At 32.9% G+C, this 21,633-nt stretch overlaps 4 protein-coding genes across 6 annotated transcripts; 3 read left to right on the top strand and 1 right to left on the bottom strand.

The window, feature by feature from the left end:
• Window positions 480-3,372, bottom strand: LOC104768884 (myb family transcription factor PHL5-like). Its single transcript, XM_010492960.1, has 7 exons — window positions 2,681-3,372; window positions 2,356-2,578; window positions 1,850-1,926; window positions 1,729-1,768; window positions 1,539-1,593; window positions 1,261-1,330; window positions 480-1,098 (listed from the first exon to the last, which is right to left on the bottom strand). Exons 1-7 carry the CDS (start codon window positions 3,104-3,106, stop codon window positions 856-858), a joined length of 1,134 nt encoding a protein of 377 aa, XP_010491262.1. The 5' UTR covers window positions 3,107-3,372; the 3' UTR covers window positions 480-855.
• On the top strand, window positions 7,365-8,600 carry LOC104768883. The gene has a single exon (XM_010492959.2). The coding sequence runs from the start codon at window positions 7,641-7,643 to the stop codon at window positions 8,286-8,288; it is 648 nt and encodes a 215-aa protein (XP_010491261.1). The 5' UTR covers window positions 7,365-7,640; the 3' UTR covers window positions 8,289-8,600.
• On the top strand, window positions 9,018-12,383 carry LOC104768882 (protein EMSY-LIKE 2-like). 2 transcript variants are annotated; one of them, XM_010492958.2, is made up of 11 exons: window positions 9,018-9,199; window positions 9,331-9,379; window positions 9,571-9,725; window positions 9,826-9,935; window positions 10,029-10,119; window positions 10,229-10,387; window positions 11,023-11,091; window positions 11,302-11,529; window positions 11,607-11,675; window positions 11,769-11,832; window positions 12,080-12,383. In XM_010492958.2, the coding sequence occupies exons 3-11, from the start codon at window positions 9,618-9,620 to the stop codon at window positions 12,121-12,123; spliced, it is 942 nt and encodes a 313-aa protein (XP_010491260.1). In that variant the 5' UTR covers window positions 9,018-9,199; window positions 9,331-9,379; window positions 9,571-9,617; the 3' UTR covers window positions 12,124-12,383. The 2 variants fall into 2 exon arrangements, with proteins under 2 accessions (XP_010491260.1, XP_010491259.1); XM_010492957.2 differs by having other exon boundaries at window positions 9,568-9,725.
• On the top strand, window positions 16,726-18,930 carry LOC104768881 (zinc finger CCCH domain-containing protein 52-like). 2 transcript variants are annotated; one of them, XM_010492956.2, is made up of 3 exons: window positions 16,726-16,975; window positions 17,514-17,574; window positions 18,143-18,930. In XM_010492956.2, exons 1-3 carry the CDS (start codon window positions 16,903-16,905, stop codon window positions 18,729-18,731), a joined length of 723 nt encoding a protein of 240 aa, XP_010491258.1. In that variant the 5' UTR covers window positions 16,726-16,902; the 3' UTR covers window positions 18,732-18,930. The 2 variants fall into 2 exon arrangements, with proteins under 2 accessions (XP_010491258.1, XP_019097253.1); XM_019241708.1 differs by lacking the exon at window positions 17,514-17,574 and having other exon boundaries at window positions 16,728-16,975.

Genomic DNA, 21,633 nt, shown 5'->3' with positions numbered 1-21,633 from the left:
CCGAATTCAAGTTTACTTTAAATTCAAAGACACAAAATAAGAACAAATATTGTTGACAGGAAAAAAATATCATAGCCCATCATCAAGCCCACTATATTTAGTGTTTCTTAACCAACACAATATGGGAATCGAATGAACCATTCAATTTGGACATTAAACCGCTTATCACCAACTCAATCAAAGGGTGGTCAAAACAGTTTGATGTGACGTTGGTGCCGAGAGGGCTAAATGAAAATCACGAAATCACTTCACAATCGGTGACCAAATCGAATATCACTTTTTTTTGGTATCCAAATATCCAACCTAATTCATTTCGTATACTCGCGTCTCTATACGTGTATGATCATTTGACTGACTCACTCATCACTTCCATGCAAAAGTTTTTTATACCGTACCTTAATCTTGAAAAAGCATATTAGAGAGTTACAGGCCGATTACTTTTTCGTAAACATCACCAAACTTTCAGAGAAGAAGACAAATATATATAAAGAAACTGAATATTCAAAGTAGAAATGACTAAGAAAGCAAAAGGAGAAAAAGGTGGGGTTCCTCGTGCACAATTTTTTAAAAGTAGCGTTACTAATTTAAGAAGCCATCTCTCTTCGTGTGAGTTTATAACACAAAATATAGTTAATTAAGAATAATCTCACACATCTATTACTCTATTGACTAATGAGACCCCATCACACACCACTTGCACACATTTAGTACCTGATTCTGTTCCCAAGTGTTAGTGTGTGTAGCACTTTGGACATTCTCTTGTCGCGACTCTTATGACTTTATACCATTTTGAATAGAGTAGAAACATGCTTTTAGGCCCTTTTCTATGTAGCCAATATCTCTCATTTTTTTTTTTCAACTAATCTTTGACTGGAGTTGATTGTCTCCATAACTTGTTAGCATCAGGGCTTCAGTGTCGTCGTCTTGTACCAAGAAAGGTGGCGGAGGATCAGGAGTGTGATCGGAAGCGGGAAGAGACAATGATGCTTCAGCTTCGGGTGTCTTCATAAGACTCTCTTTTGTTTTTTGTTGTTGTTCCATCATTATTTTCAACTGTTTCCCTTGTTCTTCGATTCTTAGTTGTAGGTTTCGTTGAATCTAAAGAATGAAACGTACATGAATCAAGATGAGAGTGTGGTATTAAAGAAAAAGTATCTACGTAGATAATTATCAGAAAATAGTTCCATAAAACAATAAAAAGAGTCTTATCTATATCCAAAATAGTAAGATGTATATATATAGTTACAATGTGTAACTTACCTCTAGTTGTTCATGAAGATGCCTCTGAACATCTAGTTGAAGCTGGAGTGCCTCTTTAATCTGTACTCCACTGTCTCCACAACATTATTAAAAAAAAAAAATCATTAACAAGTCATAATTTATTATTTTCGAATAAGGTTAATCGTATCGTGTTGCTATTGCTACGCTAAGCCATTTGGTCATTAACTTTTGGATTTTTGTGGAGGAAAAATATATAGGAGGCTAATTAGTAATAAAGAAAATATTACTTTTGGCACAAGAAAAAAAGAGAAACGTACGTTTTTGTGTCAAGCTGAGACAGCTCTTTACCACAAGCTCTCTTCTCAAATTTGCCTGCAACATAAAACTCTTTACTTCACACAAAAAAAAAATAACATAAAACTCTTTCGATTTGTATTATTCCAAATTATCAGATTATTTTTATCCCCAAAGAAATAGAAAAAATAGTGCAGAAATTAATTAGTGTACCTTCTAGAGACTCAGGCATGTATTTAGCAATCCTATACTTCTGAAATTTAAAAGGCAAAAACAATTTAATAAAAAAAAATTGGAAAAAGGGAGATGTATAGAAGAAGTAACCGTAATTAACCTGTAAATGGCTTTTAACATGAAATATTGTGAGTCCATCAGAATCCATCAGCTTCAATATCGCCTTGGGCGTTGCCTCTGCATAGTTTTCCACCACTTACACATTTTAGTGACCCACCAAAGAAACAAGGACACTTTTATCCTTGAAACGATTATGAAATACTTCTATTGAAAGATGTATACATTTTATCCAAATAATTAATGCAACAAAAGGAGACACTTTTTAATCCACATGCACATAGTGTTATATACTTCTATATGTGAGCGTTATAACTTCATTTTGATATCTATCCATCCTATGGCTATACATGTTCATGATTCATATGCATGTCAAATATAACTTCTATTGGCTAACCAAGAGAAGTTCTAGGTTTTAGTAACTTCATCAGACCGAAGACTAAAGCAAGTTAAAATGGTCCCCCTCTTGTAGCATATGCACTAGCTAATATGACTTTATGCTAAACAAAAGCGACTATCTCAATCAAATTAAATGGTTGTGAGACTTACTATCAGCACCACCAAGGCGATTAACGCACTCTACAAACTTCTCATGAAGATCTTGAGTCCATCTTAATCGTGTCTTGTTCACACAGTTAGGAGCCACCGGCCCTCCATGGCTTGAGAATGAAGTATGAGAAGGAAATTTTGGATGAATTTGTTTAGATTGATGCGATGATGAGAAATTAAGATGTGTTACATTAGAATTACTATAGGTCCTCCTGCATAGTTCCTGTGGAGAACATTTTAAACCATCAAGTAGGATCATCATTGTTAAAAATATATATCTAAGAAAAAAAGAAAAAAATAAATAAAGGGCTTTTTTTGAGCATACTTGTGGATCTTGACTTGCTTCAAAAGAAAGCGAGTATGAGGCTGATGAAGCATTTGCTGCAGCAAAATCGTTCGCGCATGATCTTTGATATAATGGCTTCATATATTGATCCGGAAGAGGCAGCATAGGAACCATCGATATGGTTTGGTCTAATGATGATGTATGATCCGAAGATTGATGATGGTACGGATGAAACGAGGAAGGGTAGGGCTTCGAAGATGAACATTGTAAGGGGAAAGATTGATTGGCCGAGCAATCGTATGGAGGAAAACCCGAGAAGGTTTCGGTAGTCCATGGAGATGATGGTTGATTGTATTGAATCATGTTATTCAAGTTTTGCAAATTAAACGGCTGAGGCGGTTGCGGCTGCGACTGTAGCTGGCTTCCTTGTGAAGCGTTTGAGAATTCAAAGTTGATATTATCCATCAAAGAAGAAACAAGAGAGACACAATTAGCCAGTTTTGCATCAGAAACATATGATCTTGTTGTACGTTCAATGATATATTGAACGGACGGAAAATAAAAAGTTATAAGTTGAATGAAAAAAATAAAAGGATTTGATTGAACAAAAAAATTAAAATCGGTAGAATACCAATCGTTATGAAATCTAAAGGGTTTTGGTTTTTGGGTTTTCAGGAATCTCTCTACATTCTCCAAAGTCTTCAGGTGCAAGAGGGATGAGTATTGATATAAGGCCAACGCCTTTTCTTTTGATTATTCTCAAAATGGATAGGAGTGGGCAATTTTTAATTATCCAATGGCCATAATTGCAAAAGTCCAAAATTCTTATTTCAATAACAAATACTATTTTAAGTAGTTAGATTAATTAAACTTCCACTTGCATAGACCTTGTCGTTATTCTTCTTCATTTGTAGAAACATCAGAAAAGAGTTTCTTCACAATTATAGTAAGATCGCACGGAAATCGATTATAGTACCGTTAATACATTTTAAAACCCTAACAGATCCTGTTCAACCATGCATACATGTATAGTATTATCATTTGATCTGAATATGTATGTATTTATATATATATATATGATGTATATATGATCTAACGTAAATGGTATGATCAACAGAATTAATTCAAAGTAAGGATCCACTTGATAAGATAAAGCCGTATATGTATTAAAAAGTTGTAAACTTGTAATTAGTAAACGATATCAGAATAGTTCAAAGCGTATAAAAATAACAGAAACCTGGAGGTACAACAAATGGAAAATAACACTTTTAATTATTATTTTTAATATCGTTTTTATGATCGCTAATTGTTAAAACGGTATACTTCATATAGCAATGGTACATGATTATCAATCCAAAGCTAGATGGTTGACCAACTCACCCTATATAAACAATTTTGTTATAGTTTTGAAAATCTTTTTTTTGTTTGCTTCTTTTGATAAGAAGTTAAGATTATAACACAACCACATTACAGATTATGATAAAAGAATATTACTGATCCTGTAACAATTATACGAAATCATCTATAACTCTCCAATCAAAACGAACTTGCGTTTGTCAAAATTAAAAGGTTGATTGGGTTTCAGATACACTTGAACCACTGAATATAAAAAACAAAATTTTAAATATTTATATCTCAATGACCAATCAAAATTTGTAGAAACTATATTCTGTTCTACCCAAGATATGGGAGAATATATTTTACATGAGCATCTTTCCATAATAATGTAAATTATAATGAGGATTCTCGCATAAATTTCATACGTTTTTTTAACGCCCATGAGTTTGGTAGTCTAAAAAGACATATCGAATTATTCTGGATAGGATGCATAAAAATAGCTTTCCATCTTACAAAAAAAAATAAAAGTTTTGTTTGGCCCAATGCAACTTCGTTATCATCTTCTCAGTTTTGGCTGAATTGTTCATTATTGTTGACATTATATTATTTATAATTTGAGCCAGTTAGATTTTTGTATTCTTAAAAAATAAAATTAAAAAATTCATTGAAGAGATTCAAATTCCACTTCAAAAAGTTTGCTTAGAGGCAAACCACATTCCGCACCCAAATAATCAATTAAAAAACTATATATAGGTAAGACCACACAAATATAGAGGCAGTATCGAATTCCATCCCATACTCTACATTAACTAAGTCTTTACTTACAAGTTAAAAGTAGTTCATTAAGAAAACATCTAATATATATCGTTCCTATTGTTTGTACATCTTGCAACATACAAGCATTGGCAGTAGTTTTCTTATATGATACTAAGTATTTCCCATGAACTGTTTTATCAGATGAAGACGTTGTTGCTGACAAAGATATCTCTATAACTACAAGAAAAAAAAAAATCGAAGATATACCAACAAATTTGACGTGATACATAGCGTCTCAATTTTCATTTTTTAACAACAAAGCAAAATATTATATTTAAGCTAGAAACTGACGTTTCTTACAAAGAAAAACTAATTCGAAGTTGAAAAAGCTTGTGTGAGAAAATATAAAACTTCGTGTTTGTGTGTTTTTAACGCCTCGACTTAAGTTGAAAGATTTATATGAATTTCACTATAATTTTAATAATGATCTGTAACTGTGAAATGCCTTGCAATGAAACAATTAATACGTTAGTACTCTTTGTATATAGGTTCAACATAGGGATCTATAATTCTTGTCACGTTCGTAGATTTTACGAGGAGTTGATATATTCTCTCTTGTTGTAAAAATTGCTTTAGATGGTTTATTTCTTTCTTTTAAATAAGTTCGAAGTCGTTGCCCCAAACAAAACAAAAAAAAGGACAAAAAGTTTGGTAATTGAAAATAACACAACACAAGGTGGACCTCTAATTAAAATGATTCAAATTAAACAAATGGAAAGCCACAGTGGAACAACTGTAAGATTCTCCCCTACGTGTTAAAATATTGCCCAATACTCTTCTTACAAGTTGCACTTCCCACTTTTGTTTTTAAAAATTACATTTCTTCAGACAGGTCTTTCATTTTTTTTTTTTACTTTGTATATTTCTTTAATTTCGTTTTATAATAATAGACTTTATATTCGTCTTCGCCAGTCACAAATGTCCCCCCTGACGCGTGTCATCGTGTCAAATATAGGATTGTTTAAAACTCTGTATTTTTTGTTTGTTTAAAATAATGTTCGACATCGAGGTGAAATTTATTTATTTGCGTAAACTATTCCCTTGTTGATAATTTTTATAAATTTTGTTCTGATAGGCAGAGACAAATTGGGGTAGACTTTGTTATAAGGGCAATATTTGAAGAAACTTGACCTTAATTTAAAGTTTCTTCTATATCTCTATGTTATACATTTGAAGTTCCCCAAAAGAAATCTGTTAAACAAAAGAATTAAGATCTGCAGCCGGAATTTATAATAACCTTTTTTAACATTACGCTCCGAATCACCCACATATGAACAAACCGTGTCATAGATCTCAAAAGAAAGAAATCTTGTATTTCTTTTGTTTACATATACTCAAAAATTGACTCCGTCTAGCTAGGTTAAAAAAAATTATGAGCATCATAGCTACTATTTTTAATAGTTTCTGTTTATATCAGCAACATACAGATGTATGAAAATTAAAATTCAGGTGTGACATAGCCAATGATATTAACGTAAACCTTTTATATTACATGTACATGATGTTACTTCACACCATATAATTTTATGAGCATATCTTGCTGTGTACTTAGTTCAGACTCAAGGCCCTAGAGAGGAGCCGAATTGATCCTTTACTTTTGATGGGCTCAAAAGATACAAATTAAGCCCATATTAAAAGAGGTTTTGTCTTCACCGTTGGTTTGTGACAAAAAGTCTCCATGATTGCGACTCTGCGAGGACTCGCTGGATGGATACTAGTTCCTTTTTGTTCTCTGACTATCAAAAGTCGTGTCACCGCAAAACGTACATATCGTAGTTACCTTTTTTCCCATAAAACGCAGTTGAAGTGCTTTCTATCTAGTCTAGTCAGATGTTCTCCGCTTCCGCTTTGTTAGGGGACATGGTGCATACAAATTTCGTTATGTAGAATTCTCAAACTTTGGCAAAATACGCAATGTAATATATAATTCTAAGTTTATATATCATGTGTCGTTATACACTTATACTGTATATTAGGTCTTCAATTCAAATGATTATATAGGTACAGCTAATTGGAATTGACGTTGGTTTTTGATATCTAGTCAAAATAAATATAACTAACCCATTTAAATTGGGGTTCAAACTTCAAAGGGTCTGCCAAAAGTAGTCGAAATTTAACATCTAAAACCACAAAAAAAAAAAAAAAAAAAGTTTATTTACTAACCTTAATTTAAAATAAGGAATTTACATAGTTTGAAATATAGGAAGCGGGGTTTTGTGGAATATATTTGTTTTTTTTTCTAGGAAGTGGATCATATGGGGATCCTAGGGATTTGTTTTTGGACATAAAAGTGTTCTACAATATTCATGTGGTCTAAGATTCGTCAATCGTCATCCACCTTTATTTACTCGTTTGAATCAAATAGTAAACCAGTCAGGTTTCGTTACTCGATATTACAGACTAATTAGTGTTAAACTTTTGGTTATCCACTTAACCTCGATTATACACCTTAGCTCAGGAGTGGCAGAATAAAAATTAGCAAAGATGTGAAAATTGTTGTTGAAATAAAGACAGTACAGAAGCAAGGATCAGTGTCAGTGTCAGACGATAGTAATATTAGTTACTTGAATCTAAAGTCACTTCTACTCTCTTTCACATCTGAGACGATGTTCCTAATATTCGGCAAACATGTCAGATTAAGTGGGCTCACACTATCCCGACCAGACCACAATTAAAATCTCCAAAGTAGACTAGAGTGGCATCCCTTTAAATAGTCCTAAAGTAGCAGGGTCTTTAAGTAATTCCACATGCTTTCATAACCTTTAGTACAACTACAATTCAACTAAAGAGTATTGAAGCCCTTTGGTAACCAAAGATTTTCTAACGAGAAAGAGTGTGAGAGAGAATGGCACTGCCACTCAAATCAACATCTTATATGTCTTCTTCTCAATGTTCATCTTCATCTTCACCAACCTCAACCTCCATGAAACTCAAATCCCTAATCCAAACTCTCATCTTTTCTCATGTTTGTCGACTAATCCGTGAAATCTCTAGAGCTTCATCCATTCTTGCTAGAGTCTTGAAGAAGAAGCAATACAATCTCTTGTCAGTGTCTTCTTTACTCTATCCAAAAAGAGCCTCTAAGAAACAAAAGGGAAATATTTTGTTTGGCTCCTTTAGACTTCACTACAACTTTTGCTCCTCTCACGTAGTTCCCGTCTCTGCGCCAGTACGTCTCCCTGAGGAGCTATACTTAGCTCATCTCCAATACGACTCTACTTGGGAGTCAAAGTATTCGACTGAATCAATGGATGTCGGCGATGATTATGATGATGATGATGATGATGTTCAAGAACCATCTCAGCTTACTAGCTATCTAAGACAGCTAGAAGATAAGGTTAAAGACAACAAAGAAGAAGGAAAAGAGATGATGATGATGAATGAGATTGATAAATTGGCTGATATGTTTATAGCAAATTGTCATGAGAAGTTCATGTTGGAGAAGGTTGATTCATATAGGAGATCCCACGATATGCTGAACAGAAGCAGTTGATAATGATGATGATGATGGGGGCCATTCGTTTCTTTCATTTCTTTTTAATTAATGTAATTTTCACTTTTTCTTTCTTTTGAATTTCTTAACATGATTTGAGTCTTCTATAAAAATGTGTATTGGAAGCTAAGAGGATGGATTGTGTGGTGTTTGTTGTGTTTACAGTCTGATGATGACGGTGGTTGGTTTATAACTAGAATTAATAGACAGTCCAAAAAGGAAAAGTGAGGATGAGAATGGAATGGATTTTTGTATAACTTTGGCTTTGGGTGGTTTGAGTTCTTTTGTTAGTATCTTCTGATATTGTTGTTTTCTTTTGTTCTCTACTTAATTATCTAACTTTTCTATGGAGACAGTTTAACATACAATAAGCAATTTATACGGTTGTAAATGATTATCAATTTTAGATGTGAGTCTAATAATTTTTATAAAGATGGATTTGCACCAAATTTTTTTTATCAATTGAGGTTCATATGATCTCTCATGTGTAGACCAACCATTCACTTTACATCAAAATGAAACTACCCCTTTTCTTCAAAGTTCAAACCAGTTGACGTCCAATTGACATGTAGACACAATTAGATCACAAATGATATGACATATAGTATATGTTAAGAGATCCTTTTAACTATAAACTATTTGGGCCAAACAGGCCAATATTATCATACAAATAGGCCCAAATAAAAGAAACGAAACAAAACGCGTCGTCTTGTCATTAGAAGAAGAGCTTCCAAAGAGTTCCGACCAAACTAAGGTTTCTCTCTCCTCCAACTTGGGAACTTCCCCGGTCTCTCTCTCTCTCTCTCTTTATCGCACGCTCTGGTGCTCCGCCAGCTAAAGAAACACTAACTACACTTGCGCTTTCTAAAGATCAATCTCTGTCGCTCCCTATAGCCAAAAACAAAGAAAAGGTTGTGTCTTTTTGTCAATTTCTCGAATTCCCAACGAATTTATCCGTTCATTACTCGCACAGTCGGATCTCATCTACCCTTTATTGCGTCTCTCCGTTGGGATTTCAATCTTTTCCTCTTCGATTAACTAGGGTTTCTGTGTAAAGATTTCGCTTTTACGGAAGGATTCTGAATACGGCGGTATGTTTTATCTCCTCTGTTTTCGTAATTTGAAGACATTATGCTTTTGTTCATTAAGAGATCCAACAGTTTTAGGGTTTGATTCAAAATTTTCTCTTTGTTAGGGTTTTAAGAATTTTAATGTTTTGCACTAACTCCAGTGAGTCTATACATTTTCTGATTGAATTTATCTGAATTTTAAATTTCAGAAGAAGGTTTGAAGAAAAAGGGGGTAGTTTCATTTGGATGTAAAAAGTGTATGGTAGGTCTTCACATTGATATGGAAGCGCAGATTCATATACTTGAGCAGGAAGCTTATTATGCTGTCTTAAGGGCTTTGAAAGCTCAGGCTGATACTCTCTCTTGGGTAAAAAGTCCTTTTTCTTCCTTTTGTCTTGAAAAAAGGTTATTATTATTAAACTCTACTGTCATATTGAACGGCTTGTTATGATCTCCAATTTCTTTAGGAGAAAGCAAGCATGATGACAAGTCTACGTAAAGAATTGAGGGTATCTGATGATGAACACCGAGAGATGTTGAACAATGTCCAAAATGACGATATTATCGAAAGAATTAAGTAAGAATTCTGATCATTTGTTTTGTTGACAGTAAAGCTAATGTTAACATGAGATTCTGTTGTATCTTGTACTTAAATATGATGTTATGACAGTGATTCGAGAAAGGGAAATAAACAGTCCCTCGCTGTTGTTCCTAGTCCGACTTTTTCAGCTTCTCGGAAGAAACAGAAGACGTTCCAATCCGTAAGACTTCTTGTTTTAATCTTTCCTCATAGAATAAGTCAGGGGATATCTGTATTTGCATATAGTTTTGTGTTATTTACTGACCATATCATTTGTGATACACATGCAGTATCCGTCGATTAGTTCTACTAGGAACAGGGTAATCAATAACCGTGTAGTAGCAGCAAACGAACCTGCTGAAGCTCTTATTGGAAGAAAAGTGTGGACAAAATGGCCTGAAGACAACAGCTTCTATGAAGCAGTAGTTACACAATACAATGCAGATGAGGTAACTTCTTATGGCTGAGACCTTTTTATTTAGATTGAATCAGTAATTCAGAATACATCTAGTCATATGTTCGACAGTATATCTGTATGTGTTTCGAGGTGTCTCCTGTACTTCAAACGTCAAAGTTTTCCATTTTTCAAACTTATCGTTAACTAATTGTGTCCCTTGTTAATAGCTTTTATAATCCGACACCAAGGCCTTTAAGCCTGACCAACATTTACTAGTGTAGAGTTAGTCTGGTGCAAGAGCGTTGCAATTACCCTAGGTGGTTTGTAGTTGATTGTAACTGTGTTTACAGCTCAGCAAATATAGTCGAGTAGCTTAGCTGGAGAGCTAATAGGTTAAAGTAAGTTTAGGTAAGATAAGCTGGAGTGCTTTTTATTGGTCTAGGATCATGGTTTAGGCATTGGTCAAAAAGCTTCTCTAGTTTTCATGGTGAGGTTCTATATAGTCTATAGTGTAGTTCTTGATGAATTGAAGAAAGGAAGTGTTTACTAGTTTGAATCCTATCAGGGTGTATGTGAGTGGTTGAAAAGTATACTATGACTTTGATATATCTGGAAGTTTGGAACAGTCTTTAACATTGAACATAGCTTAAGTATATTGGAACTGATGCTCTCATTGTTTTCTCACAGGGTCGACATGCGTTGGTATATGATATAAACACAGCGAATGAGACATGGGAATGGGTTGATCTTAAGGAGGTAATCATCACGAGTTTTTGATATTATTAGGTATTAAGTTTTTCTTGACAATACTGCCAAGAAAAAAGTCTTTTTGGGTAAAGATACATTTGTTTTGGAGGTAGCGTTCATTAGTAAAAATTACGTGGGAAACATTTTCTATAGCGTATCCACCTAGTATGATACCATTTTTCAGCAGAATCTGAAGTAAGTTAGTTTATATAATTACAGATTCCACCGGAAGATATAAAATGGGATGGGGAGGAGAATGGTGTAACTCTAAATGTACGACATGGCGGTGGAACAACCCGTGGGAGTCGAGGAACCTTAGGTCATGGTGGTATAGGGAGAGGTCCAAGAATTCAGCCAAGAAGAGAACATTTAGCAACGGATAACGGTGGTGGGAGGAAGTTTATGGATGAGATTGAATTGTTCAACACAGACTCACTTGTGAAAGAGGTACGTATCTCTCTATCTCTGCATTCTGTTTCTCTTTAGGCTAAATGGCTTGTTGATGTTGAAATCTTTCCCGTTAGGTCGAGAGAGTTTTTGATTCTAACCTTCCTAATCCACATGAGCTTGATAAGGCCAAGAAACTACTCAAGGTGAGAGATATGTATGATAAGAACTTTGTGATGAGATATCGATTGAAAAAGAAACAGTTCAGTGAAACTAAGTGTTGTTATGGGATGATACAGGAACATGAACAGGCACTTATTGCTGCCATTGCAAGGCTTGCGGATGCTTCTGATTACGAAAGCGGTAATAAATACGAACAGAGACCTTTGTTTATTCTATGCTTTATGATGCATCTTCATATCATTTTCCCATCCTGAAAATGTTGTTTTACTCATCCAAATCGCATTGTTGTCAGAACAGTCATATACTTAAAAGATCATTAACAACAACGTAATTTGACAAGCCTGTGGATTGACTCATTATCTGGATCATTGAAAGACCAATAATGTTATTAATTATCATGGTTTTTGTGTGGTTGCTGATGAAACAGATGGAGAAGAACCGTATTCGCATGAGCTTACAATGCTTGGATGACAGTGGGATAAAGAAAGAGATTCACCATCAGCAACCTTAGGAAAAAATGACCTGCAATATTTTTTTTTTGTTTTTCTTTCTGCTTTGCTTTGTCGGATCCCTGAAAAAGATTTTGTTCATCTGATCCACCTTGATGAACATTATTAGTATTCTTCTAAGTTGTGTTTTCAGAATGTATGAAAATAATCCCTAGGAATTTTGTATGTAAAGAGACTATTAGCTATACTTTTTCCATTTTGATAACATATAAGATTTTTTCAGTTGGTAATCAAGTCGCATACTTACTAGTTACTACGTTAAAAAATTCCAGTGAACAATCTTCTTAATTTGATTGCCATGCTCGATCCACCTTACATGTAATCTAAAAATAAGTTGTTGATCACGTATAAGTACGTTCTAGGTTTAACGATCAGTATTTAGGTTAAACTTAAAATGTGAATATCATTAAAATTTTAAACGCGTCAAATTTTTACGTGAATTAGCGATAAATATTGGGATAATTTTGTTTTGGTCTGTTCTTATTTCTTGCAAAAGCAATTAAACTTCAGTCTCATCAAATAACTAATAACTCTATGGTTATTACATCTAGAGGTATTCTAAAATTATTATTAATGCATATAGTTAAATATTGATCGTTAAATTTGTCTAGCAAGCGCAGTCGATCGTACTAGACCGAAAAAAAACTGAATTATTGTATTACCATCCGCAAAACTGATCTGAATCGGCGTAACACGTGGTCTAATCATCAAACTAGTGGTCCACTTGCAGTGCACTTTGTCTGTTGACACTAACTAGATTTTTTCGTTAGTACCCAGGGTTAGGCAGTTAGTACTATTAAAAAAAAGGCAAAAAAGTAAGAGAATAATTATGGGAATAATTATAGTACAACCATGTTTAGCGACTAAAAGATTCAGCGATTCATAAACAGAGCCGTGGTATTACTTTTTGGTCTTTTGTTTTTTTTTTTTTAATTACTGTAAAATAGTTTAAAGGATTTACCTTTTATAAAATAAATAAATTTAAAATGAGAAGATTTTAATTATGGAGAGACAAATAAAAAAATAAAAAAATAAAGGTACACAGACGCGTAAAATTCACACAAAGTTTACGCGTGAATTCTTGACGTTATCTTTGACGTAAATGGTGCATAATCTGCACGTTTCATACAATGAGATTCTGGGTGAATGTCAAGATAAAAACATACAGCTAATAGTCTCTTTACATATAGCTAAGTTTTTACATTAGAATTTTCTATGTAAAAAGACCATTAGCTATATTTTTTCCATTTTGAAAACATAAGATAAATAATTTCATTGACATAAACGTCAAAATAACGTCTAGATTCAGTGCAGAATCTCATTGTGTTTTTCCCAGCCAATGGTGCTGCTCCTAAACATGCTGTTACCACCTTCAAACGTGTACGCACCCAAGCTGTGAATAGAGTAATGAGCTTATTCTCTTGCTTGATCTGAAGCCGTACCAACGGAATGAAAGATGTTTATTTAATTTATAGTGCTAGATTTCATACTAATGGTTTCATCTTTAGAGAATTTAGTTAAATGATATTTTTAAAATTATATTTTTTTTTTTATATTTCAGTTCTATTTAAATATGATTTCTTTTTGGGATCATTTTTTAGTTTGATTAAATCACAAAGACCAAATTTTTTAGTTTATCATTTTTTAGTTTTCAAAAACCTCAAATCATAAATAAAAGAAAATTTATATTGATCTTTACAAAATTATCTATTAGATCGCAAAACAAAATAGATTTTATAAATAGAATTGATAGAATCTACAAAACAAAATAGACTTTATAAATGGATAATTATATTGATCTTTAAATATTATATTGATCTTTATAAATTATTAAAAATGATACATAACCGGAGTACATAATAGAGAATTAGATATGGATCATTTCAACTTTATGAACTTATTGTATGGTGAATATTGTAGAAAAGTATGAAAATAATAACTTTATAAGATGCTAATCTAAAATAGACAATGGAGATACACCTTTTAAAACATAAAAAAAAAAAAACAATGTACAATATACATATCATACAAACTCTAAAGTTGAAATTTAGAATTAAGCTTTTACAATGATATTTGAATTNAAAAAAAAAAAAAAAAAAAAAAAAAAAAAAAAAAAAAAAAAAAAAAGATTTGAGAGCATTGCAATTACCATAGGTGGTTTGTAGTTGATGGTTTGACAGCTAAGTAACTAAAGTCGAGTAGCGTAGATGGAGAGCTAATAGATTAAAGGAAGTTTACGTAAAATAAGCTGGAGTGCTTTGTATTGGTCTAGGATCATGGTTTAGGCATTGGTCAAAAAGACCTATCTAGTTAATCAAGTATATCTCTAGTGTAGTTCTTGATGAACTGAAGAAAGGAAGTGTTTACTAATTTTGAGATTTATTTAGCTTTCGTTACGGATTTTCTTGTACTTATTATCATCACATCTTCGTAATTATTACGTATATATTTGGTTATATGGGTAAATCTGACCTCACATTCTTTTCGTGCAGTCTCGACCGTGTTAACATTACATAACCGATGCATAATAATTAATTAATACTATAGTGAAGCACATAGAGTGGTCGCTATATATTGCTTCCGTCAATTAAATTTGACGCCAGACGAAAAGATATACAAGGTACTTAGATATAGGTACTAGATCCAATGGATTGTCCTTGTATCTAGTTTTGCTCCTTTCGTAACAATAATGTGAAAGCTAATTTTGGAATTTGAATGTATCCGATCAATAAGAATCAACAGTTAGAGATTTTACAATTTCTGAACCCATGACAAAGAAGGGAAGAAAAAACTAAACTTAATTATATGATTGCTATATGACTTTCTTTTTATGTACTAAAATGTAAAGAGGACCCCGAAAAGTATATATTTCTGAGACATGGGAATGGGTTGATCTTAAGGAGGTAATCTTCACGAGTTTTTTTATATTATTAGGTATTAGTTAAGGAGTTTTTGAAAATGCTGCCAGGACTGTCTTTTGCGTTCATTAGTAAAATTGCGTGGGAAACATTTTTCGAAAGTCGAAAGAGTGTATCCACCTAGTATGATACCATTTTCAGCTGAATCTGAAGTAAGTTAGTTTATATAATTGCAGATTCCACCGGAAGATATAAGATGGGATGGGGAGGAGAATGGGGTAACTCTAAATGTACGACATGGCGGTGGAACAACCCGTGGGAATCGAGGAACCTTAAGTCATGGTGGTAGAGGGGGAGGTCCAAGAATTCAGCCAAGAGAGAACATTTAGCAACAGAAAACAGTGGTGGGAGGAAGTGTATGGATGAGAATATGAGATTGAATTGTTCAACACAGACTCACCGGTGAAAGAGGTAGGTATCTGTATCTCTGCATTTGTGTTTCTCTTTAGGCTAAAGGCTTTTTGATGTCGAAATCTTTCCCGTTAGGTCGAGAGAGATTTTGATTCCAACCTTCCTAATCCACATGAGCTTGATAAGGCCGACAAACTACTCAAGGTGAGAGATATGATAAGAACTTTGTGATGAGGATATATCGATTTGAAAGAAACAGTTTTGTTTTGTTTGTTCTTATTACACTTGCAAAAGCAATTAAACTACAGTCTCATCAAACAATAACTAACTCTATGGTTATTATATTTAGAGGTATTCTAAAATTAATATTAATGCATATAGTTAAAGAAAAATACTTAGGTTCTTTAATCACCATGACTTTGAACTCCATGACTTAAGGTTCCTCGATTATGCATTAATAGAGAGAATGATTAAGGTTCTTAAATATTTAAAATTTTAGATAATGTTTAAATTGTTATAAATATTTGAACTTCGTCAAAAAGTTTAAAATATTATAATATATTTAAGTCTATAAAATATTTAAGTAATATTAATATTTTTATTCTTAAAATTTAAAAAATATAAAAAAGTTTAAGTTAAACCCATTAAAACATGTATTTTTATCAAACTATAAATTAAATTGGTTTTTTACAATTTGTTGAGATTTGATATATCAAATATTAACTTCTAAATGATAACCTAAATACATCTAATCTCACTATAAATATAATGGTTTCCTAACCATTGAAATATCTCACACTAAAATTTAGCAAGCAACTTCTACTCTTTTCTACTATTTTGACGATAAACTAAAAGTAAAGAAAAACTCATACTCTTACAAAACTACTATCTGATATTGCGGTGTGTCTATCTTCTTATAAAACTATTATTCGATATTGCAAAGTGTCTATTCTCTTACAAAACTACTATCCAATATTGTCGGTGTGTTTGTTTCCGTGAAAATCTACATTTTACAAACTATTTACTCTATTAGTATTTCTAATGTACTGTACAACCCCAAATATACAAATAAATACTATATAAACAAAGAATATAAGTCAAAATAAAAAAACTACATTACAAAAATACAAATTACAAAAAAGAATAACTAACAAAATATATAATCCTGCTACAAGACTAGATATCACCCAAATATAATTTTAATTAAGTTCCTAGTCTTTTGGTGTTTCCTGGAATTTTAATTTCTTTTACAATTTAAATATATTAACAAATTTCAAGCAAACGTTCTCTATCTTTATATGACAGAGCTGTGGCGATGATGATTATGATAAACCCAAATAGAATTTTTATTGGATAAGAAACGAAAAGGCTCAAATTAAGAAAATTTGAGATCCCATCTCATTCTCTTTCATCAGTCTCCCGATTTCGGATTCCACCTTCTCCCCGATTCCATCCATCTCTCTCTCAAGCACATGGATGCTCGAAAGAGAGGACGCCCTGAAGCACACAACTCCAATGGCGGAGGATTCAAGAGGTCTAAGCAAGGTTAGCTCTTTCACTCCTTCCGTCCCCTATTGGGTTCCGAATTCGAGATCTTTATAACCATAGAAAATTGGATTCGTTAAAAACAAGATTTTTCTTTTTTTTTTCCCTCGTAAAGGTTGTTCCTTTCTCGTTTGGGCTTATTCTTGTGTCGTCGTGTTTGATGCTTCTTTTGTTCATTAGAGAGATTACTCGCAAACCCCTTTATCTGCTTTAGTCTTTTGAAGTTACCTTATCCTGAGACTTTGTTCTACTGTTAGAGCCAATGAGTTGCGATGGAAGTTTGTTTCTTGTTCCTCCTTTGTGTTCTGCTGTTTGCTAAACCTCTCATGTTCATTAGATTCGTCAGTCCACTCAAATATAGATAAGCCATTAGCCTTTGTCTGTGGCCACTCAACATGATTGATATAGATTGATCTATATGTCAACTCAAGGCGTTGAGTCTGAAATGCATAAAAAGGCAGATGGCACAGTGAAGCTAATTCCAAATTGATATTTTAGAAAAGTTTAACCAAGTAAAAGAAGTTAATGTTTGCAACAGAGATGGAATCAAATTCTACTGGTTTAGGAAGCAAATCCAAGCCTTGCACTAAATTTTTCAGGTTATTAATCTATATTTTTTATCCTGATTGGATCCTGAAATTAAGAAGTAATGTTGTATAAAATTGTGCTGTGCTAATGAAGTGGATAGTTGTTATACAGGTACGTAGCATTGTCCATCCTTAAACGAGTTAAATACTCAAATGTAACAAACTGTGATCCCTCCTAGAAATGGATAAGCTTATATGGTTATGGAGAATAATTTTGGAACTGAATTCTACTGGTGAATCTAATATATGAAAATCAACCAAAACTTGTTTTGTGTTTGTTCTTTTGTTTGATGGTAAGGAATCTGTAATTTTATATATGCAGCATATAACATTTAGTATCGGGTAAGACTCTTCTTGCATTATCCTTGTGCTGTCCTTGAGTCTTTCGGCTTCAGAGCAACATATTAGTTCAATGGTGATAGAGTTGTAATAGAATCTGTTTTATTATTCTTTCATCATTTTTGCACTGAAGCTTATTGCTTTGTCGAGAAAGTGGCTATAGTGCAATATTTTTTATAGACATGTCATTGTTTTCTTTCTCGGATGAAATTGCTGATGCATATTATGCTTTCTGTTGCAGCACTTCTGGATGTCCGTTTGGTGACAATTGCCACTTCTTGCACTATGTACCTGGTGGATACAATGCTGCAGCGCAGATGACAACTCTCCGGCCATCAGTTGCTCAAGTTTCCAGAAATATGCAAGGATCTGCTGGTGCGGGTGGTAGATTCTCAGGGAGAGGAGATCCAGGATTAGGCCCTGTATCAGTCTTTGGTGCTTCTGCTACTGCCAAGATCAGTGTAGATGCTTCTTTAGCTGGTGCCATCATTGGAAAAAGCGGAATCCATTCCAAACAGATATGCCGTCAAACAGGAGCAAAATTATCGATAAAAGATCATGAAAGAGACCCAAACTTGAAGATTATAGAGCTAGATGGAACATTTGAACAGATCAATGTAGCGAGTGGGATGGTGAGAGAGCTTATAGGGAGGCTGGGAACAGTCAAGAAGCCGCAAGGGATTGGTGGTGGTTCTGAAGGGAAACCACATCCTGGGAGCAGCTACAAGACCAAGATCTGTGACAGGTTCCTTAAAGGGAACTGTACATATGGAGATAGATGCCATTTTGCGCATGGTGAAGCCGAGCTGCGCAGGTCAGGAATGGCGTAGTTATGTCTTTAGACTCTTGAGAACAGATTATGCGTTTGCGTTTCTATATTGGTTAAGTGCATTGTTGTTACCTCCATTATCAATTTATCATTGTGACCTTTTGCTCTGTTTCTTGAAAACTTAAGACTAATTGGTAAACTTTAGATCTGTGCTTTTACTTATTATCACAGTTAAAAGCTAAGTGCACATTTAGGTTTCTTTTGCATACTGTATTAAACAATTACGTACTTGTTTTGTCTTAAGAAATCATGCTCTAATGATATACAACAACCATCGATCACAGAACCGTGGACGATGTCGTAACCGGTTAATAACCGACATTAATCAATGCTGTGTGTGTTAGACAAAAGTTCGTTCACAAGCGGCAAAGGCCAAACTCTAACTCGCATCGACATTATATATCATTCTCTAACGAGCGAGTCTACCCCTTCGAACATAGCAAAACACCAAATAACCCAAAACAAAAAACTCGGGTTTGATAAAATCACAGCGCATTATTTTCCAAGTTCTTATTACATGTTTAGTGGAAAATAAAACTAAGGTCGGTAATGGATCGAAATTATAAGCCCAACTAATAAAGGCCCATTATTGTACGAGTCTTCAGGGTTTTTCCAAAACTTTATTATGGGGTTGTTTGATGATATTTCAAAACTCTAAATTACAAATATCAACATCTAAATCAAATAAAATGGAGACAGAGAAAAAAGTCAATATTATCATAGGCAAAAAAACATTAAAACCAACTCTACAAGTAGTAAAACAAATTCTTAAGATTAAAGCTAACAAAGGTTTTTCAATTAATTTTTCTAATGAACATAATAAACACAATATAATACAAAAATACACAATATAATACAAAAATGAGTGTAAATGAGAAAATAACAAATACAAGTGACACCAACATTCTATATTATTGTGAAAATGTTTTAAATATTTTTAAGGAGAACAAACTTCCTTCCAAATTTTTATGCAATGTTAGAAATTGTTCATCATCATCAGAAAAGCCACAGCTCAAACGGGTTTATGGTCAAATGAACATCTTTCATTTTCTTAGTGCCGATTCAAATTAAGCATCAAAAAAAACTCATAATTTATATTCACAAGAGGGGGCTGCACGTTTGAAGTCAGAAATTGCACATCTAGAAGGTATTTGCTATTTTATAAAATGAATTTAATATTATTAATTTTCTTTGTTGAAATTTGCTATTTATTTGTGAAATTTGTAATTTGTTGTAGTCGCGAGAAATTATGGTGCATTTTTAGCCTAATATTGTTTATATTTTGATTTTTTATTGGATTTAAGTATTACATCTGATTATTTATTTTTCTTAGTTAGATGTTTTCAAATGAGAACTAAGATTAACATCTACGATGTTAGGTGTTTTGCCTACAATCACCGGTTTTGTTATCCATGTGAGTAAGCAAGCCACTTTCTTACCATGCAGATTTGGTGCAGAGTGTCTTTATGATACCTGAACTTAAGCCTCACTTGGTGTTCCTAAAGAAGTCGTTTGATGATATCAGACACTTTTCTACGGCGAGCTTGTTCTTTAGTATTCTAAAGTCTTATTGCGTTCCCAGAAAATGAGGAAGAGGGGTACTACTATGGCCACCATTCTTATTGATGGATTCTTCAATCTTCTTCGTGAAGTGCTTAGGAAGGAGGAGGATGAACAGGGAGTTGAGCAGTGCCGGCTCAAGGTTTTTAGGGGCCCTTGGGCAAATTTTTTTTTTGTTTGAATAAAAGATCAAAATTTTTTTTTTGAATCTCTGTTATATGTTAAAAAAATATGGATTTCATTTTAATAATATATAAATACTTGATAAGATTATAAAAATTTATTTGCGTTCTAAGTTAGAGTAGTTGAGATAATTATGGAAGATAAAGAGTCTTTTTGATTATTGACTCGTAAAAATATATTTTAATGAACTATTTTGTGTTACAAATTTTGTTTTTATCTTTTTTATCTTATATTATTTGTTTTTGTCCCTTTATCTTGCATTATTATTTTTTTGCCCCTTCATCTTGCATTTTTTTTTGTGTCCCTTAATCTTACATTATTTGTCTCCTTAGTCTATGAATTCGGGGCGGTCGTACCGCTTGTCCTCTATCTAAGCCGGCACTGGAGTTGAGATGGGTATGATTGATTTGCAAGTTTTTGAGTATTTTGTTAACATGGAGTACACCGACTGGCAAGATATCCAACCAGATATTTATGATACAGCAATTCAAGCAATGATGGAGGCAGTGAAGTATAAGGGGTGTTATATGACACCTATGACACCCATAAAATTATAAATTTTAGATAAGTTTTTGTAAAATAATTAATTAGCATATGTTTAAGTGACGTTTGACATCTTTTCAAATTTTGTTGACACCACCTCAAATAAATATTAACATATGGTCATTGGACTTTTTGACAAACTGATAGGCTTAGCATTTAACAAAATCTTAATCTAATATATATTTATAATTAAACATAATTATAAGTTGATTAAAAAAACCTAATTAGTAATTTTCGTTTAAAACTAATTAGAGCGATAGATTTTTTTTTGGAAACTAATAATTATTCAAAAGATTTTATTTAAATTTTTTGATATATTGTTTGTATTTGGTCAATGTATTTTATTTAATTAGATGATTAATGATTTTTAATTTATTTTTTACTAAATTAATTAATTAATTTTTATTAAATATTTTTAATGATATTAAATATAAATTTTTATACTTTTTAAAATTAATTTCATATTTACTTATAATAGGAATAAGATAATACAACCACCATCGATCACATAACCGGGGACGATATCGTGACCGGTTAATTATCGACAATACTAGATGCTAACGTTCGTTGACAAGCGGCGAACTCGGAAGCCTAACACGCGTCGTTCTATCTTCTCT

This window comes from Camelina sativa, chromosome 20 (assembly GCF_000633955.1).
Source record: "Camelina sativa cultivar DH55 chromosome 20, Cs, whole genome shotgun sequence".
NCBI classification, from domain to species: domain Eukaryota; kingdom Viridiplantae; phylum Streptophyta; class Magnoliopsida; order Brassicales; family Brassicaceae; genus Camelina; species Camelina sativa.
This window is presented reverse-complemented; position numbering and strand designations above follow the sequence as displayed.

Coding starts and splice junctions, on each gene's coding strand:
- LOC104768882 (XM_010492958.2), top strand. CDS start 9,618: ATGGTAGGTCTTCACATTGATATGGAAGCGCAGATTCATATACTTGAG. Junction 10,120..10,228: donor AACAGAAGACGTTCCAATCC/GTAAGACTTCTT, acceptor ATACACATGCAG/TATCCGTCGATTAGTTCTAC. Junction 11,092..11,301: donor AATGGGTTGATCTTAAGGAG/GTAATCATCACG, acceptor ATATAATTACAG/ATTCCACCGGAAGATATAAA.
- LOC104768883 (XM_010492959.2), top strand. CDS start 7,641: ATGGCACTGCCACTCAAATCAACATCTTATATGTCTTCTTCTCAATGT.
- LOC104768884 (XM_010492960.1), bottom strand. CDS start 3,106: ATGGATAATATCAACTTTGAATTCTCAAACGCTTCACAAGGAAGCCAG. Junction 1,331..1,538: donor TCTCAGCTTGACACAAAAAC/GTACGTTTCTCT, acceptor TTGTGGAGACAG/TGGAGTACAGATTAAAGAGG. Junction 1,099..1,260: donor ATCTTCATGAACAACTAGAG/GTAAGTTACACA, acceptor TTCATTCTTTAG/ATTCAACGAAACCTACAACT.
- LOC104768881 (XM_010492956.2), top strand. CDS start 16,903: ATGGATGCTCGAAAGAGAGGACGCCCTGAAGCACACAACTCCAATGGC. Junction 16,976..17,513: donor ATTCAAGAGGTCTAAGCAAG/GTTAGCTCTTTC, acceptor TGTTTGCAACAG/AGATGGAATCAAATTCTACT. Junction 17,575..18,142: donor CCTTGCACTAAATTTTTCAG/GTTATTAATCTA, acceptor TTTCTGTTGCAG/CACTTCTGGATGTCCGTTTG.